Below are 22,148 nucleotides of genomic sequence, written 5' to 3'. Positions count from 1 at the left end.
AGTGTCTAACTGAAGGTTCAAGTACTTCCTCAAGTGCTAAGTCCTTGTTTTTTTAAATCATACTTTGTTATAAACGCAAATTCATAATTAATGTTAAATTAAATAGAGAATGTTCGAAAAGATGCGTCTGATAATAATATCGCTTTAAAAGAATATTATATCTCTCTGAAGTATTTCATAAGGACTAAAAGGGCGAAAATTTAACACGCTCAAGTAATATAACGGTATATAAAAATACCGAACTTCTTCAACGTGCTGAATATCAATGGGAATTGTAGATACGGAAGCCAAAACTGTTGTTATAAGTTTATTAAAGGTCGCTTGAAGATATGCCATCGTAATTTAGGAGAATATATATAAATAACAAATGAAAAGTTACAAAAAAGCTGACATATATTGAAAAAATAATATTTAACAGAATCAGTTGTTTTTTTTTACTAAATTGTCGTTGGTATTTTCTTGTCCACTTGTTATATTACAGTTCTGTTTTTTTATTTGCCTTATAGTAATTTTCTTTGTTTCTTATTCTATTTTTAAAATAGGATGTTTTACCTACCCTGTTATTTATGTGATATGTAATTTTTAAAATTTTACTTTTAAAACTTAAAAAATATGGTTTTCAAAGCATAAGGTATAATTACAATTAATATACATTGTGGGCGATTTAGGTTTGTGATTTAAATATAATAGTAAGAACATGGAAGTTAAGAGGCTAAAAATATATAGATAGTAACACAGTTAAAATCTAATTCAATTTCGTTGATGTTTAATTACATTACATAATAATAACTTACGTCCAATAACTATTACTCCAAGTTTATTTAACCCATTATAATACAAATAAAATTAAAATTCTACATTAGAGTTGTTTTTAACTATTCTTCTTCCTCCTCCTCCTCTTCCTCCTCCTCTTCGTCCTCATCCTCTTCGGATTCTTCCTCGATTTCATCAATCTCAACTTCCTCCTCCTCTAAGTCTTCGTCCTCGATGTTATCCGCAGCTTGGGTATCCTTAATAATATCATCGACATCATCATCGATCTTCGCCGCTTCCTCTTCGCCTGATAAATACATTATTTTAAGGGTTTCAATTTTAAATCGAGTCTTTAACGATTACCTTCGGGCGTTTCGGGATCGCCCGGCTTCTTTCCCGGACGTTCCCCGCACCATTTTGGCAGCCTCCCTTTGTAAGAAATTTGTTAGTAATTAATTTTTATAGATATTAGATCTAGGCGATTTTAAATGAAAATATTTTCTTGTCCTTTTGAATTTGTTGTTCTCGCATTTCCTTAGTATTTCAGTATGTATCAGCCAGGCTTAAATCGATCACCAGGAGCTAAGTTTGATGAATATGTTCGATGTGCCAGAAGGATAACTTTATATTACTTGCTTCCTGGTCTTATTCTTAATAGTTCGTTATTAAAATTGTCCAATCGACATTGTTAAGCATTAGTAGTGATTTCATTCGTTATTAACACAATATTTTTCAAATATTCCGTTTTGGCTAGTAGACATTGCAGCCTAAACGGAATACGGTTTTTTGGATAAAAGCTAAGATCTTTTTGTTTCATCTTTCCATCGTTTTGTCACAATAGACGTTAGGGAAATCTTATTCTCTACTTAACAAGCAAAGAAACCACTATTTTTATACTTAAATCAAAGGTAACTCAACACAATTAATGTGATAATAATTTTTCATGTTAAAATTCGTTGCCTTAAAGCTTTTTTGGTTGTCCTTGTGATTTTTGCCATTGATATCAAAATGTGGCTTTTGGGATTAATCTACAAAATGAGTAAATTGCTACCGCGGAATTACTGTCGACTGCTGGAATCATATCTTTTCAAAAGAAAATTTGGAGTCTCACATGAAGGCGCATTTTCAATATTTAAACCTATTTCGGCTGGAGTTCCACCGGCTAGTCTCTTGGGACCACTCCTGTATCTCTTCTATACTGCTGATATCCAAACAACAAAATAAACAGTACTTGGAACATTTGCCGACGACACAGTTATCACGGAAAAAGATATATTTCTGCCTAATGCTGTAGAAAAAGTACAAGTAGCAGTCAACAAGATCTACAAATGGACGAGATACTGGAAAATGTAGCTTAATAGCTCCAAATCTATCCATGTTAGTTTTGTGTTGTGGCAAAATATTACTTGACAAATGTCTAATTCTTCAAGCCGAATCAATTAAATACCTCGGCATACATCTCCATGGTAGGTTAAATGGAAAACATCATGTTAAACAAAAAGTAGAACAGATTAGACTCAAAGTTAAGCAACTCTACTGGTTAGCCGGAACATATTCTCAACATAACGTAAAATCAAAGAGATTAGTTTATCAGTCAATCTTAAAGCCAATTTGGACACATGGTGTCTAAATATTGGATTGTACTAAAACATTAAACCTACTAGTAATCCAACGCACCCAAAACAGAGTTCTATCATTAATTACCAATGCTTATCTCTACGTAACCAACGAAGAGCTGCACGATGACCTCAAAATCAAATGGATATACAAAATGATCCAAGATTTCATCTTAAAACATGAAATAAGATTGCTAAATCACATCAGCGTGGAAGCAATACAGTTCCTCGATAACACGCGGGAAATTAGAAGATTGAAGCGAACCAAATCACACGAACTTGTTTAGTGTATAATTGTATTCTTAACTTTAGCTCAAGTATTTACTCGCCTTGCTTTGTGTATTAATGTAAGTACAACATAATAGTAGTAATAAATTAATTTGTTAATTAAGAATGTATTAAGCATATCAAATGGAAAATGTAGTTAATAAATAAAAAAATTGATATCAAAATTAGTTTGAAAAATATAAATGTCAAACTGTAAAATTTAGCAGTGTAGATCAGTAACAATACATGGCGAACCTATAGATATGCAACATTCGAACTTGGAATTTGAAATGAAAAAAATCGACCATTATTAAGCTTGATATTAAAATTTGTTAATAAATGACGCTATTACTAACTTACTTCTGGGTCTCTCCATAAATTCCTGTAGCTTTTCGTTCCATATCTTTTCCATCATTTCTAAAGCGACCATATCAAAACCCTATAGAAGGGAAATTATTATACTACATTTATCGAATAACGATGATACATACGCCTTGAAAAAGTTTTTGTTTGTCATCAAATGATCTAGTATCGACACGGCGTTCATATTTTGACGCAAGTTGTATTTTTGGCTAAAAAAATACGCGTTAACAATTTATGCTTTATAGGTTATGGTTTCTTACAGGATGTGGACCTGTCAGAGCTTCCGGGTCTAAACCCTTCTTTAAAGCCTTATGTCTCAATTGTTGTCGTTGGCGTTCTTTTAATTCCTTAAGCTATTGTGTGTAATAAACGATATTAAGATATTATGCAATTAAGTTTACATATGTTTGCCTATCTTACATCATATTCCTGTCTTTTTTGCCGCTCTTCCAAGTCATACTTTTCCGTTTCTAACTTGACGATAACGTCCCATAATTCTATCGCCTTCTCTCGGAGTTTTTCCTCCGATAAACCGTCGAGCTGTAGGGGTTTAATTCTGATCGACAAAGAAATTTTCTTCTCCTCTTCCAGTTGCTCCTTGGTTTTAGTTCGTTCGAGTTCTGCGTCAGATAAACTGGCCTAAATTAATTTCAAGTAATATTATTTTTTAACATAAGATATCATAGGGACTACAAATAATATTTAGAATATATAAGTTAGTTAACATAACCGTCATACCGGTTACATAAACGTCAAATCTAAAGTTTTGTGTCAAATAAGCGATATTTGTGGGAATTTAAAGAAAGTTTAAAAACTATGTATTTGATGACATATATATTTAAAGCAGAAGGTCTTAAGTTGTAAGAAAATGAAATGGGAGGCCCGTAACGGTTTTGTTAAAATGTGACACTGATTTGTTTATATAGCTGGCTATGTTAATAATTTTATGAGGTGGTGTACCTATGAAAATGATAGTCTATATTTTAATTCGAAGTGTTGCTAGATTGTATAGATTGTACTTATATATCAGGAATATATATTACCACCGTCCTAAATCTACACGGTTAATAATTTTAACTTATAATACTTACAGCTAAGGCCTTTTTTTTCACGACAAAATTTAGGGTCTTGTTTTTATGTTGTTCCTTTAATGCCGCCATCATCGCTTGACGTTTCTTCTCGGCCTCGATGAGCCTCTGTTTTTTCTCTTCGGCGTCCCTTATTTTCTTCTCTTCCATCTCCTTGATTCGTCTTTCTTCTTCCGCCTTCTTTCTTTCGGCTGCGGCTTTCTCTTCATCTGCTCGGGCCACTTTTCTCTTTGCTTGCTTTTCTTTTAATCTGATAATATATAGGATTGTGAATGAATTTTAATGGATTCTTTGTTCAATGTGAAGAAATGCACTACAAGCTCTCCTATTACCTTTTAAGCTCCTGTGCTTCTTTGATTCTAACAGATCGCCATTCTGCTATATATTCGCGAAGTTGTTCGTCCAATTCAGAACGTTTCTGTTCCTGTCTCTTGATGAATTCCGGATCTCCGGTATCTCCTCTGAAACAGTTGTTTGATATGAATATCTCGAATTAATGTATAATTTCTTTTCCTTACTCTTCCTCTTCCATGTTGATACGTTGATTTCGGTTGCTAGGAACGGCAGTGCTTTTGCCGCGACCGATTTAATTGTAACTGGTCGATTAACCAATGCGGTTAATTGCATATAAGCTTTGATTGCTTAACATAAAAGATATTTGGACCGAAATCGATGCGGGCCGCTATATTTAGTGTGTAGGGCGAATTTTTGAGCTGGCATCATTATTCGAACGATCGGAATGAAAGCAGTTTGAAAGATCTGACTAGTTGGCATTGTGCGTCGTCATTAGGCTTTGCCAAAAGAAAGTTCTTCTATTTACCGAGGTGCGTAGCGGTTTATTAATCGGTAGCTTTGCCTGTAAATATTAATCAGCTGATCACTAGTCAAAATGTTATTAATAACATCTATTTTAAATTATTGGTTTTAAATTAAATTAATTGAATTGATCAAGATTTTTTTATAATTAGTTTTATTTTGTCAGCAACTGATACCAGGTGTACTGGAAAGTCATTTTCCAACATATGTCACTAGGCTTAAGTATGTAACGTTAGGATTGGACACATTTCTAATCTTTTTATTATTCTACTGACTGACAATGTAGGATGATTACTTTGTGAATTTATAATTCACTTCATTTTGAGTGAAGCAACTTTTGTTATTGTGAAAAAAAATGGATAAAAACGAATTTCGCTTGTTGATAAAATATTGCTTTTTGAAGGGAAAAAATATAATTGAAGTAAAAAGTTGGCTTGATGTCGGGTTTCCGGACACTGCTCTAGGAGAATCAATCATCGAGGATTGGTATGCTAAGTTTAGACGTCGTGAAATGAGCACCAAAGAGGGTGAAATCAGTGGTCGCCCAAAAGAGGTTGTTACCGACGAATATATTAAAAAAAATCCGCAAGATTTCGATCTGCAAGACAAAGAACGTTCTGACTGGAAGTAATTTCTGCATCGAATCGTGACGGCCGACGAAAAGTGGATTTATTTTGAAAATCCTAAGCGCCAAAAGTTATCGTTATCACCTGGCGAAGCCGGCTGATCGACTCCATGTTTTGGTAGCAAAACAATACTCTGTGTTTGAGTGGCGTGCTGTATTACGAACTGTTGAAACAGTTAATCGTGATCGCTACGGACAACAAATGATGAACAATGATCGATTTGAACTATGCATTGATCGAAAAACGTCCAGAATTTTTTTACAGCACGATAACGCGCCGTCTCATAAAGAAAAACAGGTTAAGGAAGCGTTGAAAGCACTTGGATGGGAAATATTATCGCACCCGGCGTATTATCCAGACCTTGTCTCGTCCGAACTTTTCGCATCAAATAATCGGTAACGCGCTTGCAGAGTAGTACTTTGCCAATATCGAATAAGTTAGAAAATAGCTAGATGAATGGTTTTGCTCAAGGATAAACAGATGGGTAAGATGTATAGAATCAAATGGCCAATACTTTGAATACATAAATCACTTCATCACTGCAGTGATTTGTTTTTTTTGCCTCAAATTGTTAACTTTTTCTTCGAGTAAATCTTCACATATCACATATTTTTGCATTTGGTTGATTTAAAATGTTATAATCATAATTGAAATGAAAAGATGGTATCGAATTTGTAGTTCTTAGGATATTGACGTACTTCTGCAAATTAAAATCAAAACACTTAGGAATATACCTTTATTTATTAACAGAACTTTAATTTAACAGATATAATATATTTTAAACTTATAGATAATGCGGAGAAAACAGAAACATCATGTAGATAATGTTGATACTCCACGGGAACCTAAAAATAACCAAATCATTAACAATTTTGTATCACGAGCATCATATATCTAAACCACGTACCTTATAATACCTCTTATCTATTCTTCCTCTTCCTCCTCCTCTTCTTCCTCTTCGTCTTCCTCCTCCTCTTCCTCTTCTACTTCCTCGACCTCCTCCTCTTCCTCCTCTTCTTCTGGTTCGGGTTCGAAGACTGGTTCCTTCAGGTCCTCATCGTCCTGTTTGGTTTCCTCGCCTTCTGGTGTTTCTGGGTCGCCGGCCTTCTTGCCGGGGCGTTCGCCGAACCACTTGGGAAGGCGGGCTGTGGGTGTACAAGAGAGTGCGTAATGTAAAACACGTAATCGAAATACTAGAAAGAGAGGGGAAGAAACGTTGAGGCATCGAAACTATTTGGTGCGTTCTTGAACTGTATTGATCGGTGCATTGTAAGTTGTGTTAACCGCCTATCGTTTCTTCCTTTTAACATTCATACAATTAGGGATGGTGAAAAAAAACCTTTAAAACAAATTAGGAGTTGGAGGGTCGCTATAATCAGTGTATCACCCTTGAAGGGAATTATGTTGAATAAAAAAACTAATTTTGCCAAATAAATGAATTTTATTATGGTAGGCCGACGATTTTTCATTTGACCTGTTACATATAATGAAAATATAATCACAATTTTTATTGATCCAAATAGTTATTACTTATTTATGCTGTATATTTCAGCGGTTTCAAAATAAAGGGTTGCGTGCCATTGTTGATGCTACTATATTTCAAAGGAAGTGATACAACGCTATATTCTTCTAGAACCCATAACGAGTGTAATTCAACTTGTTTGTGTGAAGTACTTCGAAGGAGTGTCAGTGCATCCCATGCATATGCGACATGATAGTGAAGTGCGTAGACTAAATTGTTTAACTCCACCTCATCTGATTATTGGATATATATAGCTTTTAGAATAAGCTTTACAATAAGACTAATTAATTAAGATAATTAACAACATGCTATATACATATATATATATATATATATATATATATATATATATATATATAAAATATAAATAAGAAATACTTATTGCCTATTGGGCAGATTGTCCAAGCAGTAAAAGTAATAAAAAAAAATTGTGGTACCCTATGCGGAAAGACACTTCGACGACACTTTGGTTTTGAAAACTTCAACATGGCAATGATTTCAAATGTACAACTAACGTAAGAAACAATCATTTACTAAAATCATAACTGAGTCCAGATTTAAATTTAATTAAAAATCTATTAGATACATTGGAAAACTAGAGTGTTATAGGCTTAGAACGAAGTAAATTAATTGAACCAATGCATTGAAAACACAAGTATTTGTTAAAAAGTGCGAAAATTTCCTTTGGCTGAAATCCGAACTTAGTAATAGTTCGGATTTCAGTAAAAATATTTCAATAGAAGCTTCTTTTATAAGAATGATGTGAAAGCTTGATCCGAAAAATAGTTATTAACAATGTAATAATTACAAATTTATTGAATTTATTTTCATTCAAAACTTATTCCAGACCCAGTAGTAAGTGTTGCTAGTTCGTTGTGCGTTATTTTATAATGTCTTATTAACAAAACAAAGAGACAAAAAGTCCGAGAACTGCACAGTTAAATGGGGATAAGGAGTGAAAATTTTTAAAATAAGGAGGCCGAAGAAATTGTTCAAGAAAATACTATAAAAAAATCATCTTACCCTTCTGTCTGGAGTCGAATTGTCCCAATCTCTCCTTCCAGAGCTTTTCATTGATTTCTTTAACAATATCTTCATATCCCTGGGAAGGAAACAAAACACAATCAATTAAAATAATAAAACAAGCAATATAATAATAATGAGGTGCGGGATATTTTACAAAAACTGACTCACATCTCGAACAAAATCTGTCTTCTCGTTTTAACCACCTTTTGTTAATTTCTTCCAAGGATATTACTTGAATACCCTTGAATAATACAAAATAATTTAATTAAATTTTAGGTATTAAAACTATATTAGGTATTAAGGGACTATACGGCCTTTTTCCCGGTCGGATTTTTTCTATATTTTTTAGTCAGCAAATATCTTTTAGCGTTATACTTATTTAAAAATGATACTATTTTTATATATAGAATGTTTTGTCGACTGAAGGATATCATCTATTAGGATAAACCGAAGATACTTTTTTCTCACAAATACATATTTATAAAAACATACGATATTTATAAAATATATAAAAGTATATATGACGTATCGTGACGTTGTCAGACTGGTATAACCCCTTAAGAAATTAATTTAAATGATTTATGGAAATTGTAGTTTAATTATTGTCGTCTGTTTATTTTAAGTATGTGAATTATTATTTATTTGGTATATAGAGAAGTATCATTAAAATATGTTTTGAATACTTACACCTTCGAAGAGGTTCTTCTTGTCGCCGTAAGACCTGGTGTCTACACGACGCTCGTATTTGGAGGCGACTTGAATTTTAGGCTGAAAAAAGTTTTTTTAAATATCAACCATGATCTCATAAATCACCAATCTTACTGGGTATTTGCCGGTGAGTGCTTCAGGGTCGAGACCCTTCTTCAAGGCTTTGTGCCTCAATTGTTGTTTCTGTCTTTCTTTCAATTCTTTAAGCTGAAATAAAGGCAGACATGTATAGTTTCTTCGCGCGACCGGTTTGACGAGTCCAACTTACATCATAGTCTTGACGTTTTTGCCTTTCTTCCAAGTCGTACTTCTCGGTTTCCAACTTGACGATGAGTTCCCAAAGTTCTTGAGCCTTTTCTCTCAATTTGTCCACGCTCAAACCGTCGATAGCCAAGGGTTTGATACGGATGGAGAGGGAGATCTTCTTTTCTTCTTCCAACTGTTCTTTCGTCTTGTTCCTTTCAACTTGGGCAGGAGAGAGGTTGGCGCCCTGAAAATTATATAGTAACTTGTTACTTGGAAAATAGATTGTGGGAAAAGGGAGACAGACTAACAGAAACTGTTATATAATATTAACGCTTAGCATTTGAAAACATACTTTTTTGACTGGCAATAAATGGAATCTGCGAGGAAAAGAAGCAGTTCAAGAAAGGAACAGTAATTACCATTGCCTGATGTTTTATCATAAGAAAATTGTCATAAAATTCGAATATTCAGCCATTGTGTTATCCTTAATTGAAAACAAAATACTGAAATCTTATTGAAAAGCACTGACTAGGAAATATAACCTTCAGTGTTACATCAATACCAGTTTCAATGCGATTTAATAACTAGAAGAAGCTCATTGAGGAAGGGGATCATTGGCTCCTCATTCATCAGCAGTAACAGGCACCAGGATATAAAATATCTGATGAACCATTTTGGATATCAACAGAGAATCAAAAATCTTATGACACCTATTCCTCCTATAAGAAGCAACAATGAACCATGCGCCAGGGGCAAAAAGCTAAAGAATATTAATATCTAGGTAAACCCTGGACATTGATACCTTAAAACCTTAAAATTGTTGGCAAAAACAATGGCAAAGAAAAGCCATAACAAAGTTTTTTACTGAAATGTGTATCTGCTTACTACAAAGTTGCAGAAGGCTTTGGTATGCCTGATGTTGTCTGTCAATTGCCTCGACATTTTTTGATAAATTGTTATCTTATAAGGTTAATAATAAAATTTAACCTTGAATTGGATTCGTGGAGCGGAATTGAAAATATGTCATTCTCATATAAGCATTATATAAATCCAAACATCACATTCACAGTGGAACAACAACACATAATTATTTAAAAAATATTGATGGCAATCCCTTAAAAATCGGTTAACATTTTTAAGAATATATATCAGACTTATATCTTATCTTTAATAATTATTATTCAAACATCTTTATTTTAAATACTTACGGCGGCATCCTTTTTGGAAACTGTGTAATTGGGACTCTTTTTGCTGGCGGCATTCAGAGCCTGCAAAGCCTGGCGTTTCTTTTCGGCTTCTTCCAAACGCAATCTCTTCTCTTCGATTTCTACAATTTAATTGAACAGCATTAATTCTACTATATTATTTTATGATACTGGTTAAATAAAGATCAATTTTAACACTTTTGTCCAGAAATAATTGGAAATAAATATTGAATTAATAGGGAAAAAAAATTATTTTCATTCAATCTAGGTAAGATAAGACATAAGACAGACTGTTTTTTTATTGTGTATTTATATTTTAGTTGGAAAATATAATAAACTGTAATAATATTTAATATATAATAATAATTCTTTTAAAATTAGATTTAAACTTTAGTTAAAGTATTTTTCGACATTTTATTGTTATTTTATTTGTTTACTTGACAAACATAACTGTTATGATTATAATAATATTTGATAAAAAGTTTACTTTCAATTTTCAAGAATTAGCTCCAGTTATCCAAAAATATTATTGAAAATAATATTTATGTACAATAATATTACCTAATCAAAACTTGAAGTAATTTTATTATAGGCACAATTTTTCAATTTATTTTAATTAGGTTTTACTAGGGGGGTCTTATAAAGGAAATGTAATTAACTTGACTGAATGACGGTCGAATTTTTGCCACTGGCCGATCACTAATTTTATTAAATGCATTTAATATTGTATTTTGTACTTGTTTATTACCTTTTTGTTTCTTTTCTTCAATTTCACGTTGGCGACGTTCTTCTTCTTGCTTCTTCCTCTCGGCCAATTTCTTTTCTTCTTCGGCACGAGTGACCTTGCGTTTGGCTTGTTTCTCCTTTAGTCTGTAAAAACATCAAATTTAATGTGAAATCTGCCTTTTTACGCACAGATAAAAAATTGAGGAAAATTCGCCTGATAATTTATGTAAAATATTTACTTTTAATTGACATAATTTACCTTTTAAGTTCTTCTTCTTCCTTGGCACGTTGTTTACGCCATTCGGTGATGTATTCACGCAGCTGTTCATCGAGATCAGATCTCTTCTGGTCTGTCTTCTTGATGAATTCTGGATCGCCAGATTCCCTGTGGAGAAACAAACGTCAACGGGGCGAGATAAGGTCGGGCGCGAAAGTGCTCGGGCTAATTTTAGCCGGAAAACGAAAACGAATATCGCTCGCTGCTCCTAAATCATTGTAGTTAAATATAAGCGCAAGCCTAAGTTAAGAATACCAGCCCGGTCGGCTATGTAAACAAAAGCCAAACCGCCGATGCCAAGCTATAATTACAGTGTATAAAATAGAAGCTGCATTTCGCCAAGAAGCTTTCTGATTTTATTGTGCTAGGCGAATAATCTAGTGGGCAATGATGTGATAATACTGAATACATACTGAATTGTACTATACGCGGTTCTCACAGTATTTAAATCGCACTGCTACTAATAACGAATACTACTTTCAATTATACCAATTTCTATACCTGTTTGTTTGAAGGCAGGCGACTTGATTTATGTGTTTGAAGGTTCCTATTACAGACGTTTTTGTGGACGTTAATTTTGAAGGGTCAAGATGACTTATGTTATTTTTATTGGTTATGGGCGACTTTGATCCTAATATAGGCGCGTAATTTAAATACTCTTACAACCACTACGAATTCAGTATATATTGTTCTATAATGATTCTTTAATATAATTTGTATTCCACTTCATTAAATTTAATAACAGTAAATGGTGTTATAAGGTAGTTTAATTTAGTAAATTATTTTGTTTATTTTAATATATGAGACTAGTGGGTACTTTTTAATTCGGGTTTCCTCTTTTTATCTCTATTATTCTGGATGAAAAAATAAAAATATCGATTCGGTATTTTTGCGTTATTTTGTTCAAAAAAAAAAAGATTTTCTGTCTATATGATTTAATTAAATTAAAAAGCTTTTACAAATATACAATTAATTCTTTTGTAATGTCATTGCAATAAGATTATTATGGCATTCTAATATATATAAGCTATTTGTAAGAAAATAAGCTGAGCATTATGTACAAAACAAGAAGCCTTTGTACAAAATCATCATTCATCATCAAAATTAGATTAGGGACAGTGTTTTTATAAAATTATCTACCATTAGCGGGGAACTTACTCGACTTTGGTAGTTGTAGTAGTGGTCCTATGGGGTACACATCACAAGGGGGGCAACACGGGGGGAGTGACGAAAAAAAATGAAAGAAAAAAGAAATGGAATGAAAAAAAGAACTATGTACATAAAAAAACAAAACAAAGCCGTATTAGTTTTCACTGTCGTTGTTTTATTTTCTGTTGTAAAATCTGTTAAGGGTATGCGAAAGTTTTCAGTGTCAATTTTTGAACGTGTGTTCTCGATTCGAAAGAATCGAAAATGGCCGCCACGGGAACTGAAATCTTTGCATTCGGGTGGTTACTTAAAAAGGTTAATTACTTAAAACTGTGTGTTTCACTGAACGCTTGTGTGGGTTTGTAGTGGGGGAGGGTGGTGAGTAATAACATTCAATATGACTTTACGGGTTGGATACAGATACGTTACGAATGTTACGGGGCAACATTTTAGGGTGGTGTGTTTTTATTATTATTAAGACTTAAAATTAAAACGAAATAAACACATGTGCTAGTCACAAACTATCCTATTTCAGGGGGGTGGGACTCTCTCCAAAAACATACTCGCATCTACTGTACATTACGCATGACGTAATTTGATAAATATTTTCTGTACAGATTGGGGGGAGGGGGTTGTTTGAAAAAACTTACGTTTTTCTGTAAAAAGAAAAACAAAAATGGTATTAATGGGCGGCTATGGTGGGATAAAATATATTCCTTAATTTGGCGTAGAATTTATTGTTTTTTTTGTAAGAATTCTCAACGGGCCAATTGGTTTAACCGAATATCTCTTGATCTCGGTTGTGTAAACGGGATATCATATTTTGTTTTATGGTAATCGATATGTTCAACTTACGTTTCAACGACTTCTTCCTCCTCCTCTTCTTCTTCACTAAAATAGAAAATTGGGTTAAATTGTGTTGATTTTATTCGTTTTCGTGTACTTACGAGTAGACCTCTTCTTCGTCAGACATGATTGCAAAGGCTTAAAGTTCTGAAACAAATATAATATATGATATTTATAGTTACTTCGTTTATTGGATTGGTTGTTAATCTTACAATATTTTAAAATGATATCGAGTTAAATTCGAGTAACTCTTTTTGGATTCTTTGGATAAATTAAATTCAAAATATTGGTGAAAAATATCCGGTTTATAGATACAATCACATTTTTCTTTATCTAGATTACCGACTACCTTTACCTAAGATATATGGTGCTATAAGATTCTGTTGATTCAGATCATCATACTTGATTCATAAGAAGTCATTTTTGCAAAAATAAATATGTTTCTTTGCTTCCAACTCCTCTTCGCGAACTTACTGAACGATATAGTATACATACGATTACTTTCTTATGGATTTTCATTTATTTTAAGCGTAAAATTGTAATTACCAAATGAATATTATATAAGGTAGTCGAGTAAATAGTTCTCTTCATAATCTAGTTATAATATTTTAAAAAACGTATTTTTGCATACATATTGTAACATATTGGATAGTACTAAAAAAGGTTAAAAATATGGATTTCACAAAGTTCGTGTTATATTTTTGTTGCGTTTGTTTTTCTGAGTACTATATTTGTTTAAGAATTTTTAAACAATTGTGTTTTTAAATGAATTAGTTATTGAAGACCTGGACAAACTATGACAGAAATTTAAGACAGGAAGATTAGTAACATGTGTATTGTATTAGTAACATCCTCCTGGTCTGGGAAGCTAGTGCAAATGGTAGAGGTCAGCATACAATTTCTGTCATACGAAGCGTTGAAATTCATAAAGTTTACTGCTTTTACACAAAACGATAATGAATCTTTGAATTTTATTAATATGAATATCAAAATTAAAAGTACCAAAACATATGTATGTCAATATATACCCTATTGTAAATACACATTTTATAGTAGTGTGCATTTGCAACAAAGACGTGAATTCAATAAACCTCATAGAAATTGGCTACATGGAAGTCTAAGCTGGAAATTTCAAGCGTGTTTTTAGCGAAAATACTTTTTTCCAATTAATTTACGTCAAATTTAGTGTGAAACCTTCAGACTATTTGTACCAGAAAAAATATAATAAAATTTAATGTGTAATTTTTTTTAAATTTGAGTTTCTTTTAAATAACCGTCATTTTATAAAAAATACTTCTCTGAAGTATTGCGACTGTTTTGCTGATCACGTATCTATTTATTTTTATGTTCGGATGACTAGAAGGTTTGGTATCATGTCAACAAGGTTGCTCTATTTTTTAGACCTTCCGTTAACGCAGCTTTTAATTTTTTGAATTTTTTAAAACATATTTGAGATCATTTTCTGGCGAAAAATGGCCCGTTTAATGATGTTTGTTTTTTGTTGCATTTCAAAATGTGTGTCTCCTGGTCTAGAGACTATCTCCTAAAATGATTTTAGTCGACATATTTCAGAAACGTTCGATGATTTGATATTTATAATATTATTGTAATCAATAAATAATAAGACACTTGAAATAAAATGCAACAACCCGAAAAACACTTTTCATTTTCTAAGTTCGGTTCTGGTACAACGCATATCTTACTATTTTTTTATGGTAATAGTACTTTTTCAACTTTCATTTCAATATTTCAGGATTTTGGTGATTTTCGAGCCATTTCCGATTCTATCCATTATTTTTATCGGACAATGTAAACAACGGCGATTAGTCATTATTAAACAAACAAGTTACCGTGTTACCTCATACACCTACGATCACATTTTTTCGGTAGACTATTTGCGCGACGGGGTTTATAAAAATATCTGTCGATTAGAGCGCTCTATTATTAGACCACAAAACGTTCCTCGTTCTGATTTCGGTCGCCGAAAATAACCGGATAGCTTTCACGATGCCAAATAGAGTTCGCTGGGCGACGGCTTGAGTTTCAACCGACACAGGAATGGGTGTCGGTTGATGGAAGATCAATTTTAGCGGTCGAGCATCAGTATTACGTTTGGCTTGATATATTGTTTCGTCACGATCAAGCACAACATCCAGAGAAACATCAAACTACTTCTATTAAAATTTTATAGATGTTCACACTATTCTTAATAATATTGTACAGTTTAAATTACAATTCTACTACCTGATTATAAATTTGAATTTAATTTGATAATTTATTTTATTTGCCTTCCGATTTTGTTATTATTTTGGGCAAAGTTCCATGCAAGGTAACACCATTCAGTTTAGCAAAAATTCTACTATTAGTTCGACGATTAGTGAGTATATTTTTTGTTACAATATGAAAATGTAAATTAAAGTATTAAGTTGAAAAAGTTGTTCAATAATTTAATAGAAGAACCATCTTTAAACACATTTGTTAACAATGAAACTAAAATTTGAGTTAAAAAAAAGAACTTAATTTGAAAAAAACTTTCCAGACTGTTTTTTTTTTGATAAAACGCATGTAATCGATTTTTTGGGGAATCTTGTTTTGACGAATGCTTCCAAACTAATGAAGGTCCCGATTTGATTGAAAATTTGTAATATTTCGAATAAAATTAATTGAAAAAAGTGCGAAAAATACCCGTTTTATGAAGGAAAGTATATTTTTGATGCAATCTCTCAATAGTTACCATATAATGAAGTTGAGGGCAGTTACGAAATTAAATATATTTTATTGAATGTAAAACTATAAACATTTTAATATGCCATTCTTTATAATAAATACAGAGAAAGATTATTGAATTAAATTTAACTAGAAAATTTTAGACTATTATTTTCTTGCATTAACATTTTTTAAATTATCTTGTAGCTTTATTAGTAGGCATCAGGCTTGGGTCTACCAAAATACACTCGAATATAAACAAGAAGCGAAGAAGTAGTGAGAATTCGTCTTTTCAACCATTTCCTACAACTTTATTTTATTATTATTATTTTCAATTAATTTCGCGATTTTCTCATAAACTTGCACATGTTAGATTGCCAGTGTAGACGTGAAAATACGTGAAGAAAATTATTTAATGTTACATGCGGTATATTGTAATCAAATATCTGCTTCTAAAAAGTACAGAACTGAGTGACATTTACAAAATGAACTATTTATATTTTTAGTCTCCTTTTCACCAACTAGTGCAATGGGAAATATGTAATTTTGTTTATAGGATTTATTTAAATTTGATGGAAATAATTATTAATGTTAACCAATAATGTACTACAATTGATCAATTTGATTCATTATGTTTGTAACCGTGTTTTCAGTAGTCAGATAGTTATTCAACAATTAATGCTTTAAAAAGTAAATTCGTAAATTAGACCAAAAGTGTCAAAAATTCTTGAAAATTGGGTTAAAAATGAGATCTATTAAACCAACTCCGGCTTTTAATTACCAATTTTTCTCTAAAAATGAATCAATTCTTCATTTTACTGGAAACTACATATAATTTGAACAATCACCAACAGATGGGGTGGTCATGTTAGTCATAACAACTCGTCCTTTAAAATATTAACACCTTGAGCCTTTGTAATAGGAAACCAGAAAAACGAAGATAGAGAAAAATCTATTCTGGGGGTTAGTCTGGTTTTATTTATATCGAGAAGCATTTTAATTTGTTAATTGTTAAATAGAAATACAATTATTTCAGAGTATATCAAGCAGCTGTATTGTAATTATGTATCAAGAGTGATACATAATTACAAATGAAAAGTGCCATCTAAGTGGAAAATTTTATTATTTGAAAACTTAGTCGTCAGAAAAAATATACTGCCAGATTAATTTCATTACCACTAAATTCAGATTTGTTGTTGTCTGTTGTTCATATAATTAGAGATAAATTGTAACCCTGAAGAAATTATTATTACTATCCAAAAAGTCCATCAGGTTAATTTATTATCAAATTATTGTTTGTTCTTTCTTTTTATTTATTCAAAATGCAAAATCTTCATGCAAAAATTCATTTTTTCTTTTATCTTTTCTTTTATAAGTAAGTAAGTTTTCCATTCCAAATCAAACTAATTTTCTTCCTCGGAAGAAGGAATTTGAAAAACACCTAAGGCCAGGGCAACATAAGTCATTTGAGGTGTGGAAATCTGGAAACTTCATCACAAATAGTGCTTGGGCAAAAGAGGTGGAGATATTTATTTAACTGACTAAAATAACAAATAATAATAATATATAATAATGTTTATTATATTTAATATAATTAATACTAATATAATTAATACTTTTGGAGTTTATAAAACTTTACAATAATCAGGAAACTATAAATCCATATATATCTGTTTATTATTCATTATTTTATTATAAGTTATTTTATTCTTTTCTGGGCTTTTTGATCAAAACATCTTCGAATAGGATCGCAGAAAGTGAAACGTGAAACACTTTTTGTTGTGGCTCAATATTGGTATTCATATTATTTTATTCCTCATTGGAATAACGTTCCGGATTTTTAACGAAATAACAGTAGCAACCACTAAACATAGATTATGTGAAATTGACATGTAGTAATCATTTGATATTCAGTGCTGTAGTAGGCATATAAAACGTTAGAAATTATCTATCTTTTAAGTCTGCATTATATTGAAATATCAAATAAGGAATTAATGATTAAAAAAAGTACGTTATTTTCAATAAGGGAACTATTGCATTATTTCCAATAAAAAATATTTTTAATAATGATTAATTCCAAATTAGGTCTAAATATAAACGACCTTGAAAATTAATTTTTAAAATAATTTTGGCCTGTGGCTGGCTTTTTATTTATAGTAAATGGAAGTAATTAGAAAACATGGATAGTAATTAGTTTTGGGTTTACGACGTCCTAGAACTTTATGTTTAAACAACTGGAGAAGAATATTTTCTGCCTAGTTGAAATATAAAAATAGCATGCAAAAATAACGTTAAAAATAGGAGCTTCTACTGTACATCGGTTATGACGTCAGAGGGAACTGTTTAAACGACCTAATTTAGTATTTCTTCACACAGGTTGGGTGTTATTGTTAAGGCTGAATGAAGATGGGTTGATGTACAAGGGATAGAGTCGAGGGGGTTTGATGATGGCACGGTATGGGGATGATATCACTAGCACGAAACACTAAACTTACAACAATCAAAGGGGAAAAAAGGCGTATCCAGGAGCACCACTTAACTCAGGGAGCCCGTAGTGACTGAGGCAAAAATCCCGAAAATCCCGAGGAAGAGCCTGGGAGCTCGGGAAGCGCGCGCGCATCCTAAATCGGTACTTTTACAAACGACCCGGTTATTTTTGAAACGGTGGATTTTTTGGCGGTAGGGGTTACGTTACTTGACTGGCCGTTACGATACCCTGCACATTTTTGGCTACCGATTTGACCTATAGCATTCTGTTGGCCCGGCGAAAGAATAGCAGACATACTCGTATTGTTTCAGTATTTAACGAGTTCATGGTTACCTTTGATTTAAGGGGACATTCTATTCTAGAGACACGAACTTTTAGTTAGTTAGTTTTAGTTAGTTATTAGAAGGTATTTTAGTTAGTTACTCGGTTAAATAAGGAAAACAAACAATATTTATATTTAATATACAATATAATATGTACAATAATTATCCATTTTTATTAAATAACAGGGCAATTGAAATGTTCCCGGTCTACCATAGTAAAACACATTTTTTTGGTAAAATTAGTTCTTTTATTCAACATATTCCCAAGGGCGATACATTGATTATAGCTACCCTCCAACTTTTCGATACCATTTTTGTAGTACGATTTGTCCTTTGCTTCGAAATAGGCCTGAGTTTCGGCGACCACCTCTTCATTCGACGAAAATTTCTTTACAGCGAGCATTCTTTTGAGATTTGAGAACAGGAAATAGTCACTGGTGGCCAGATTTGGAGAATACTACACGGTGACTTGTGACACATTGTCTTGGTGAAGCAGCACTTTCTTTTTCTTCAATTGCGGCCGTTTTTCCGCAATTTTGTCCTTCAAACGGCCCAAAAACGCTATATAATAGTTGCTGTTGATGGTCTTTCCTTTTTCAAGGTAGTCAATGAAAATTATTCCATGCGCATCCCGAAATACAGACTCCATAACCTTGCCAGCCGATTGTTGAGTTTTCCCACGTTCAGCGGGTTCATCGTGTGCAGTCCACTCGGATAACTGTCGAATGGACTTCGGAGTGAAATGATGGAGTCATGTTATACAATTACAATACACTTGCCTCTGGTACTCCCGCTTGTATTTTTCTCAAATAGAATAGGCATCTTCTTGTTTGGCTTTTGAGTATCGGTTAGTTATATAGGACACTAAAATTTTTGGTAGCTACAGTGGTCAAGGCGTCAGAAAATGTTTGCTTGTAATTATCCACAGGGAAGAGGGCAATAGTTCGACGATAAATCCTAGTAAAGAGGAGATTTCAAAAAAAATTAAACAAAAAATAGTCTCAAATTCATATTTATTTAAGTACATTTTTGTTTAGTAGCTTCTTACTTAATATAGCACTATAACTAATGTATTATTATGAGAAAAATTACAATTTTAATTTTTAATTAATTTCATGACTCAAATCACTATTCCCTTAATTATTTATAGACATATTTAAAAAGAGACATTAAGTTGTGACAATGAAAAGTTCACGTTAACTTATTATTTTAAATAGTGATTTTATACATAGAGAAAAGAATTTCTCAAATTTGGCATCAGTTGCAAAAACACGTATAGATGATTTATCTATAAAAACAGGAGAATTTCCAATAAAACATTGACCTACAAATAAGTGACATTGACTTATGTAATATTTTGTTCGCAGACATAAAGGTGGCTTTCAATGTAATTAAAAATAAGCGAAAATAATTTTTAAATTTATTTTAATGTTCTTAATCTTGTTAAATTGGTTGTGGAACAAACTAAAATCAAGTTAATAACGTAATATATATGGACGTAACTAATGAGATCAGGAATAAAAATATATCTGAAGAGTCGATTTCTAATGAACTGAATTATTTTGGGTGCGAGAGAATATTTGTTTAAACTCACATAATACCAGCTCCTATAATTGTTTTTAAATAGTTAAAGGAAGAGTGACTGTACGTATTAAATTCAAATGACAAGTTCTAATTACGTACGTTCACTGTTCTAAAAATTATTTAAATTTATTTATTTATTTAAACCCGTCAGCCTCTTGGGCTATTTAGGGTGAAATACAATACATTATATGAACATTAACAGCTTAAAATACTACACAGTAGATTATAAACAGTAGAATATATACAATAAAATTTTTCAATTACACAATAATAAATGTATGTTACAAGTGTTGAAGTAGGTCTGTGGTCTTTAGATAGTCAATCAGCAGATTCAATTGCTCAGGTTGGACCAATTGTTCCAGTGTTGTGGGCATCTCAAGTTGTCTCCTCAAATCATCATATTTTTGGCAGTCCAGTAGGATGTGTCTGACGCTAAGTTGAATCTGGCACAAATCACATAAGGGCGGGCTCTGTCCCTTCAACAAATATCCATGTGTCAGTTTACAGTGCCCCATTCGCAGTCATGCAAGGACGCTTGATTTGCGTCTACTTATGTCCTTATGGTCTATATATTGATAAAAGATCCTCTTGACTTCACATAGTTTATTGTTTTTTATGAGAAGGTCCCATTCTAACAATTTAACTTGATAGACTCCTCTTCCCTACTTACCAGATGGTCGGCTCTTTCATTTCCAGATATTCCTCTATGGGAGTGGACCCAGAGGTATGTTATTCTTACACTCCTAAATTGTAACTTTGTCTGTATCTCTCTGATGTACGTGACCAGAGGGTGGCCTGTCCTTGTCGATCTTAAACTCTCTAGGGAACTCATACAATCCGATACTACTAGTATGGATTCGTTAATCTGTGATTCTTCCAAGGCAAATAGGGCTATATATATAGCCAGCAGCTCCATGGTGAAAATGCTAGTCAATGATGGAAACCGAAAGTGTCTCTCCAGTAGACTAGATGTATAAGCAGCAAAGTTCTCACGTTTTGAACCATCCATGTAAATAATAAAATGATTTGAATAGTTCTCTTCGATTATTTGACTAAAGAAGTTTTTTATTGTAGAAGAGCTATTTGTTTCCTTATTCAGAACCTTCATAGAGAGGTCTATGTGTATTCTTGAGAACAGCCATGGTGGTATATTACTGATTCTACAAAAAATGATTCAAAACTATTTTGAATGTACTAGTTATTAAGCAAAGAAAGCTATTTACTAAATAATTTTCGGATAATTATAAAAGCTATTTGGACTTATGGGATTGAAAAATGGGACTGCACTAAAACATCAAATCATCTAGTAATCTAGCGCTGCCAATAGAAAATTCATCGATTAGTTACCAATGCTTATCCAGTAGTAGTCCGATTTAATTTTAATTTGGAAAATACTACATAGTGATATATTATTTCCCACACTAGTCTTGTTTGAGTGTTGATTTAAGTAATTTTCGCTTATAATATAGTAGTTCCAGTAGCCATCAGGTATAGATTTTTATTGGAATAAATATGATGACTAATCTTAACTGTCAACCATAATATTCTAATGTACTTACTATTTCCTAAAAATTAGTGTTATTTCTTTAAGGTCTTCAGAAAAAATCTGTTTTAAAATGTATTGATTGTTCAATATTAGATACAACAGCTACTAGGTCTACATAATTTCATTATTAGATGGAAATCATTATGATTCCAGTTTTTACTTTATTTCATATATCCTAAAGTGATGTGTAGCTTTTTTTAGTTTAGATTTCACCTCTTTTATACATTCATTATTTTATATCTCATGACATACTTACTTCATTATATA

At 32.1% G+C, this 22,148-nt stretch overlaps 2 protein-coding genes across 3 annotated transcripts; both read right to left on the bottom strand.

Moving 5' to 3' along the window:
* Positions 1–732: 732 nt before the first annotated feature.
* LOC143195429 (troponin T, skeletal muscle) lies at positions 733–4,753 on the bottom strand. Its single transcript, XM_076402520.1, has 9 exons — positions 4,606–4,753; positions 4,420–4,548; positions 4,091–4,337; positions 3,420–3,638; positions 3,260–3,352; positions 3,128–3,208; positions 2,997–3,075; positions 1,117–1,182; positions 733–1,060 (listed from the first exon to the last, which is right to left on the bottom strand). The coding sequence occupies exons 1-9, from the start codon at positions 4,617–4,619 to the stop codon at positions 876–878; spliced, it is 1,113 nt and encodes a 370-aa protein (XP_076258635.1). The 5' UTR covers positions 4,620–4,753; the 3' UTR covers positions 733–875.
* Positions 4,754–6,250: 1,497 nt separating this feature from the next.
* Positions 6,251–18,549, bottom strand: LOC143195428 (troponin T, skeletal muscle). 2 transcript variants are annotated; one of them, XM_076402518.1, is made up of 13 exons: positions 18,436–18,549; positions 13,336–13,381; positions 13,244–13,279; positions 12,398–12,424; positions 11,222–11,347; positions 10,985–11,106; positions 10,240–10,358; positions 9,054–9,275; positions 8,900–8,992; positions 8,765–8,845; positions 8,075–8,153; positions 6,437–6,674; positions 6,251–6,374 (listed from the first exon to the last, which is right to left on the bottom strand). In XM_076402518.1, exons 2-12 carry the CDS (start codon positions 13,359–13,361, stop codon positions 6,454–6,456), a joined length of 1,152 nt encoding a protein of 383 aa, XP_076258633.1. In that variant the 5' UTR covers positions 13,362–13,381; positions 18,436–18,549; the 3' UTR covers positions 6,251–6,374; positions 6,437–6,453. The 2 variants fall into 2 exon arrangements, with proteins under 2 accessions (XP_076258633.1, XP_076258634.1); XM_076402519.1 differs by lacking the exon at positions 12,398–12,424.
* Positions 18,550–22,148: the final 3,599 nt, after the last annotated feature.

This window comes from Rhynchophorus ferrugineus, unplaced genomic scaffold (assembly GCF_030347505.1).
Source record: "Rhynchophorus ferrugineus isolate W39M unplaced genomic scaffold, kcgeb_rfMv2 rfM4, whole genome shotgun sequence".
NCBI lineage: Eukaryota > Metazoa > Arthropoda > Insecta > Coleoptera > Curculionidae > Rhynchophorus > Rhynchophorus ferrugineus.
Note: the sequence above shows the minus strand (reverse complement) of the source record. Positions and strands in the feature narration are given on the sequence as shown.

Coding starts and splice junctions, on each gene's coding strand:
- LOC143195428 (XM_076402518.1), bottom strand. CDS start 13,361: ATGTCTGACGAAGAAGAGGTCTACTC. Junction 11,107..11,221: donor GAAGAAGAAGAACTTAAAAG/GTAAATTATGTC, acceptor ATGTTTTTACAG/ACTAAAGGAGAAACAAGCCA. Junction 6,675..8,074: donor ATTCGACTCCAGACAGAAGG/GTAAGATGATTT, acceptor GTACACCCACAG/CCCGCCTTCCCAAGTGGTTC.
- LOC143195429 (XM_076402520.1), bottom strand. Junction 3,639..4,090: donor TGAAAAAAAAGGCCTTAGCT/GTAAGTATTATA, acceptor AAATTAATTTAG/GCCAGTTTATCTGACGCAGA. Junction 3,076..3,127: donor AACAAAAACTTTTTCAAGGC/GTATGTATCATC, acceptor TCCCTTCTATAG/GGTTTTGATATGGTCGCTTT.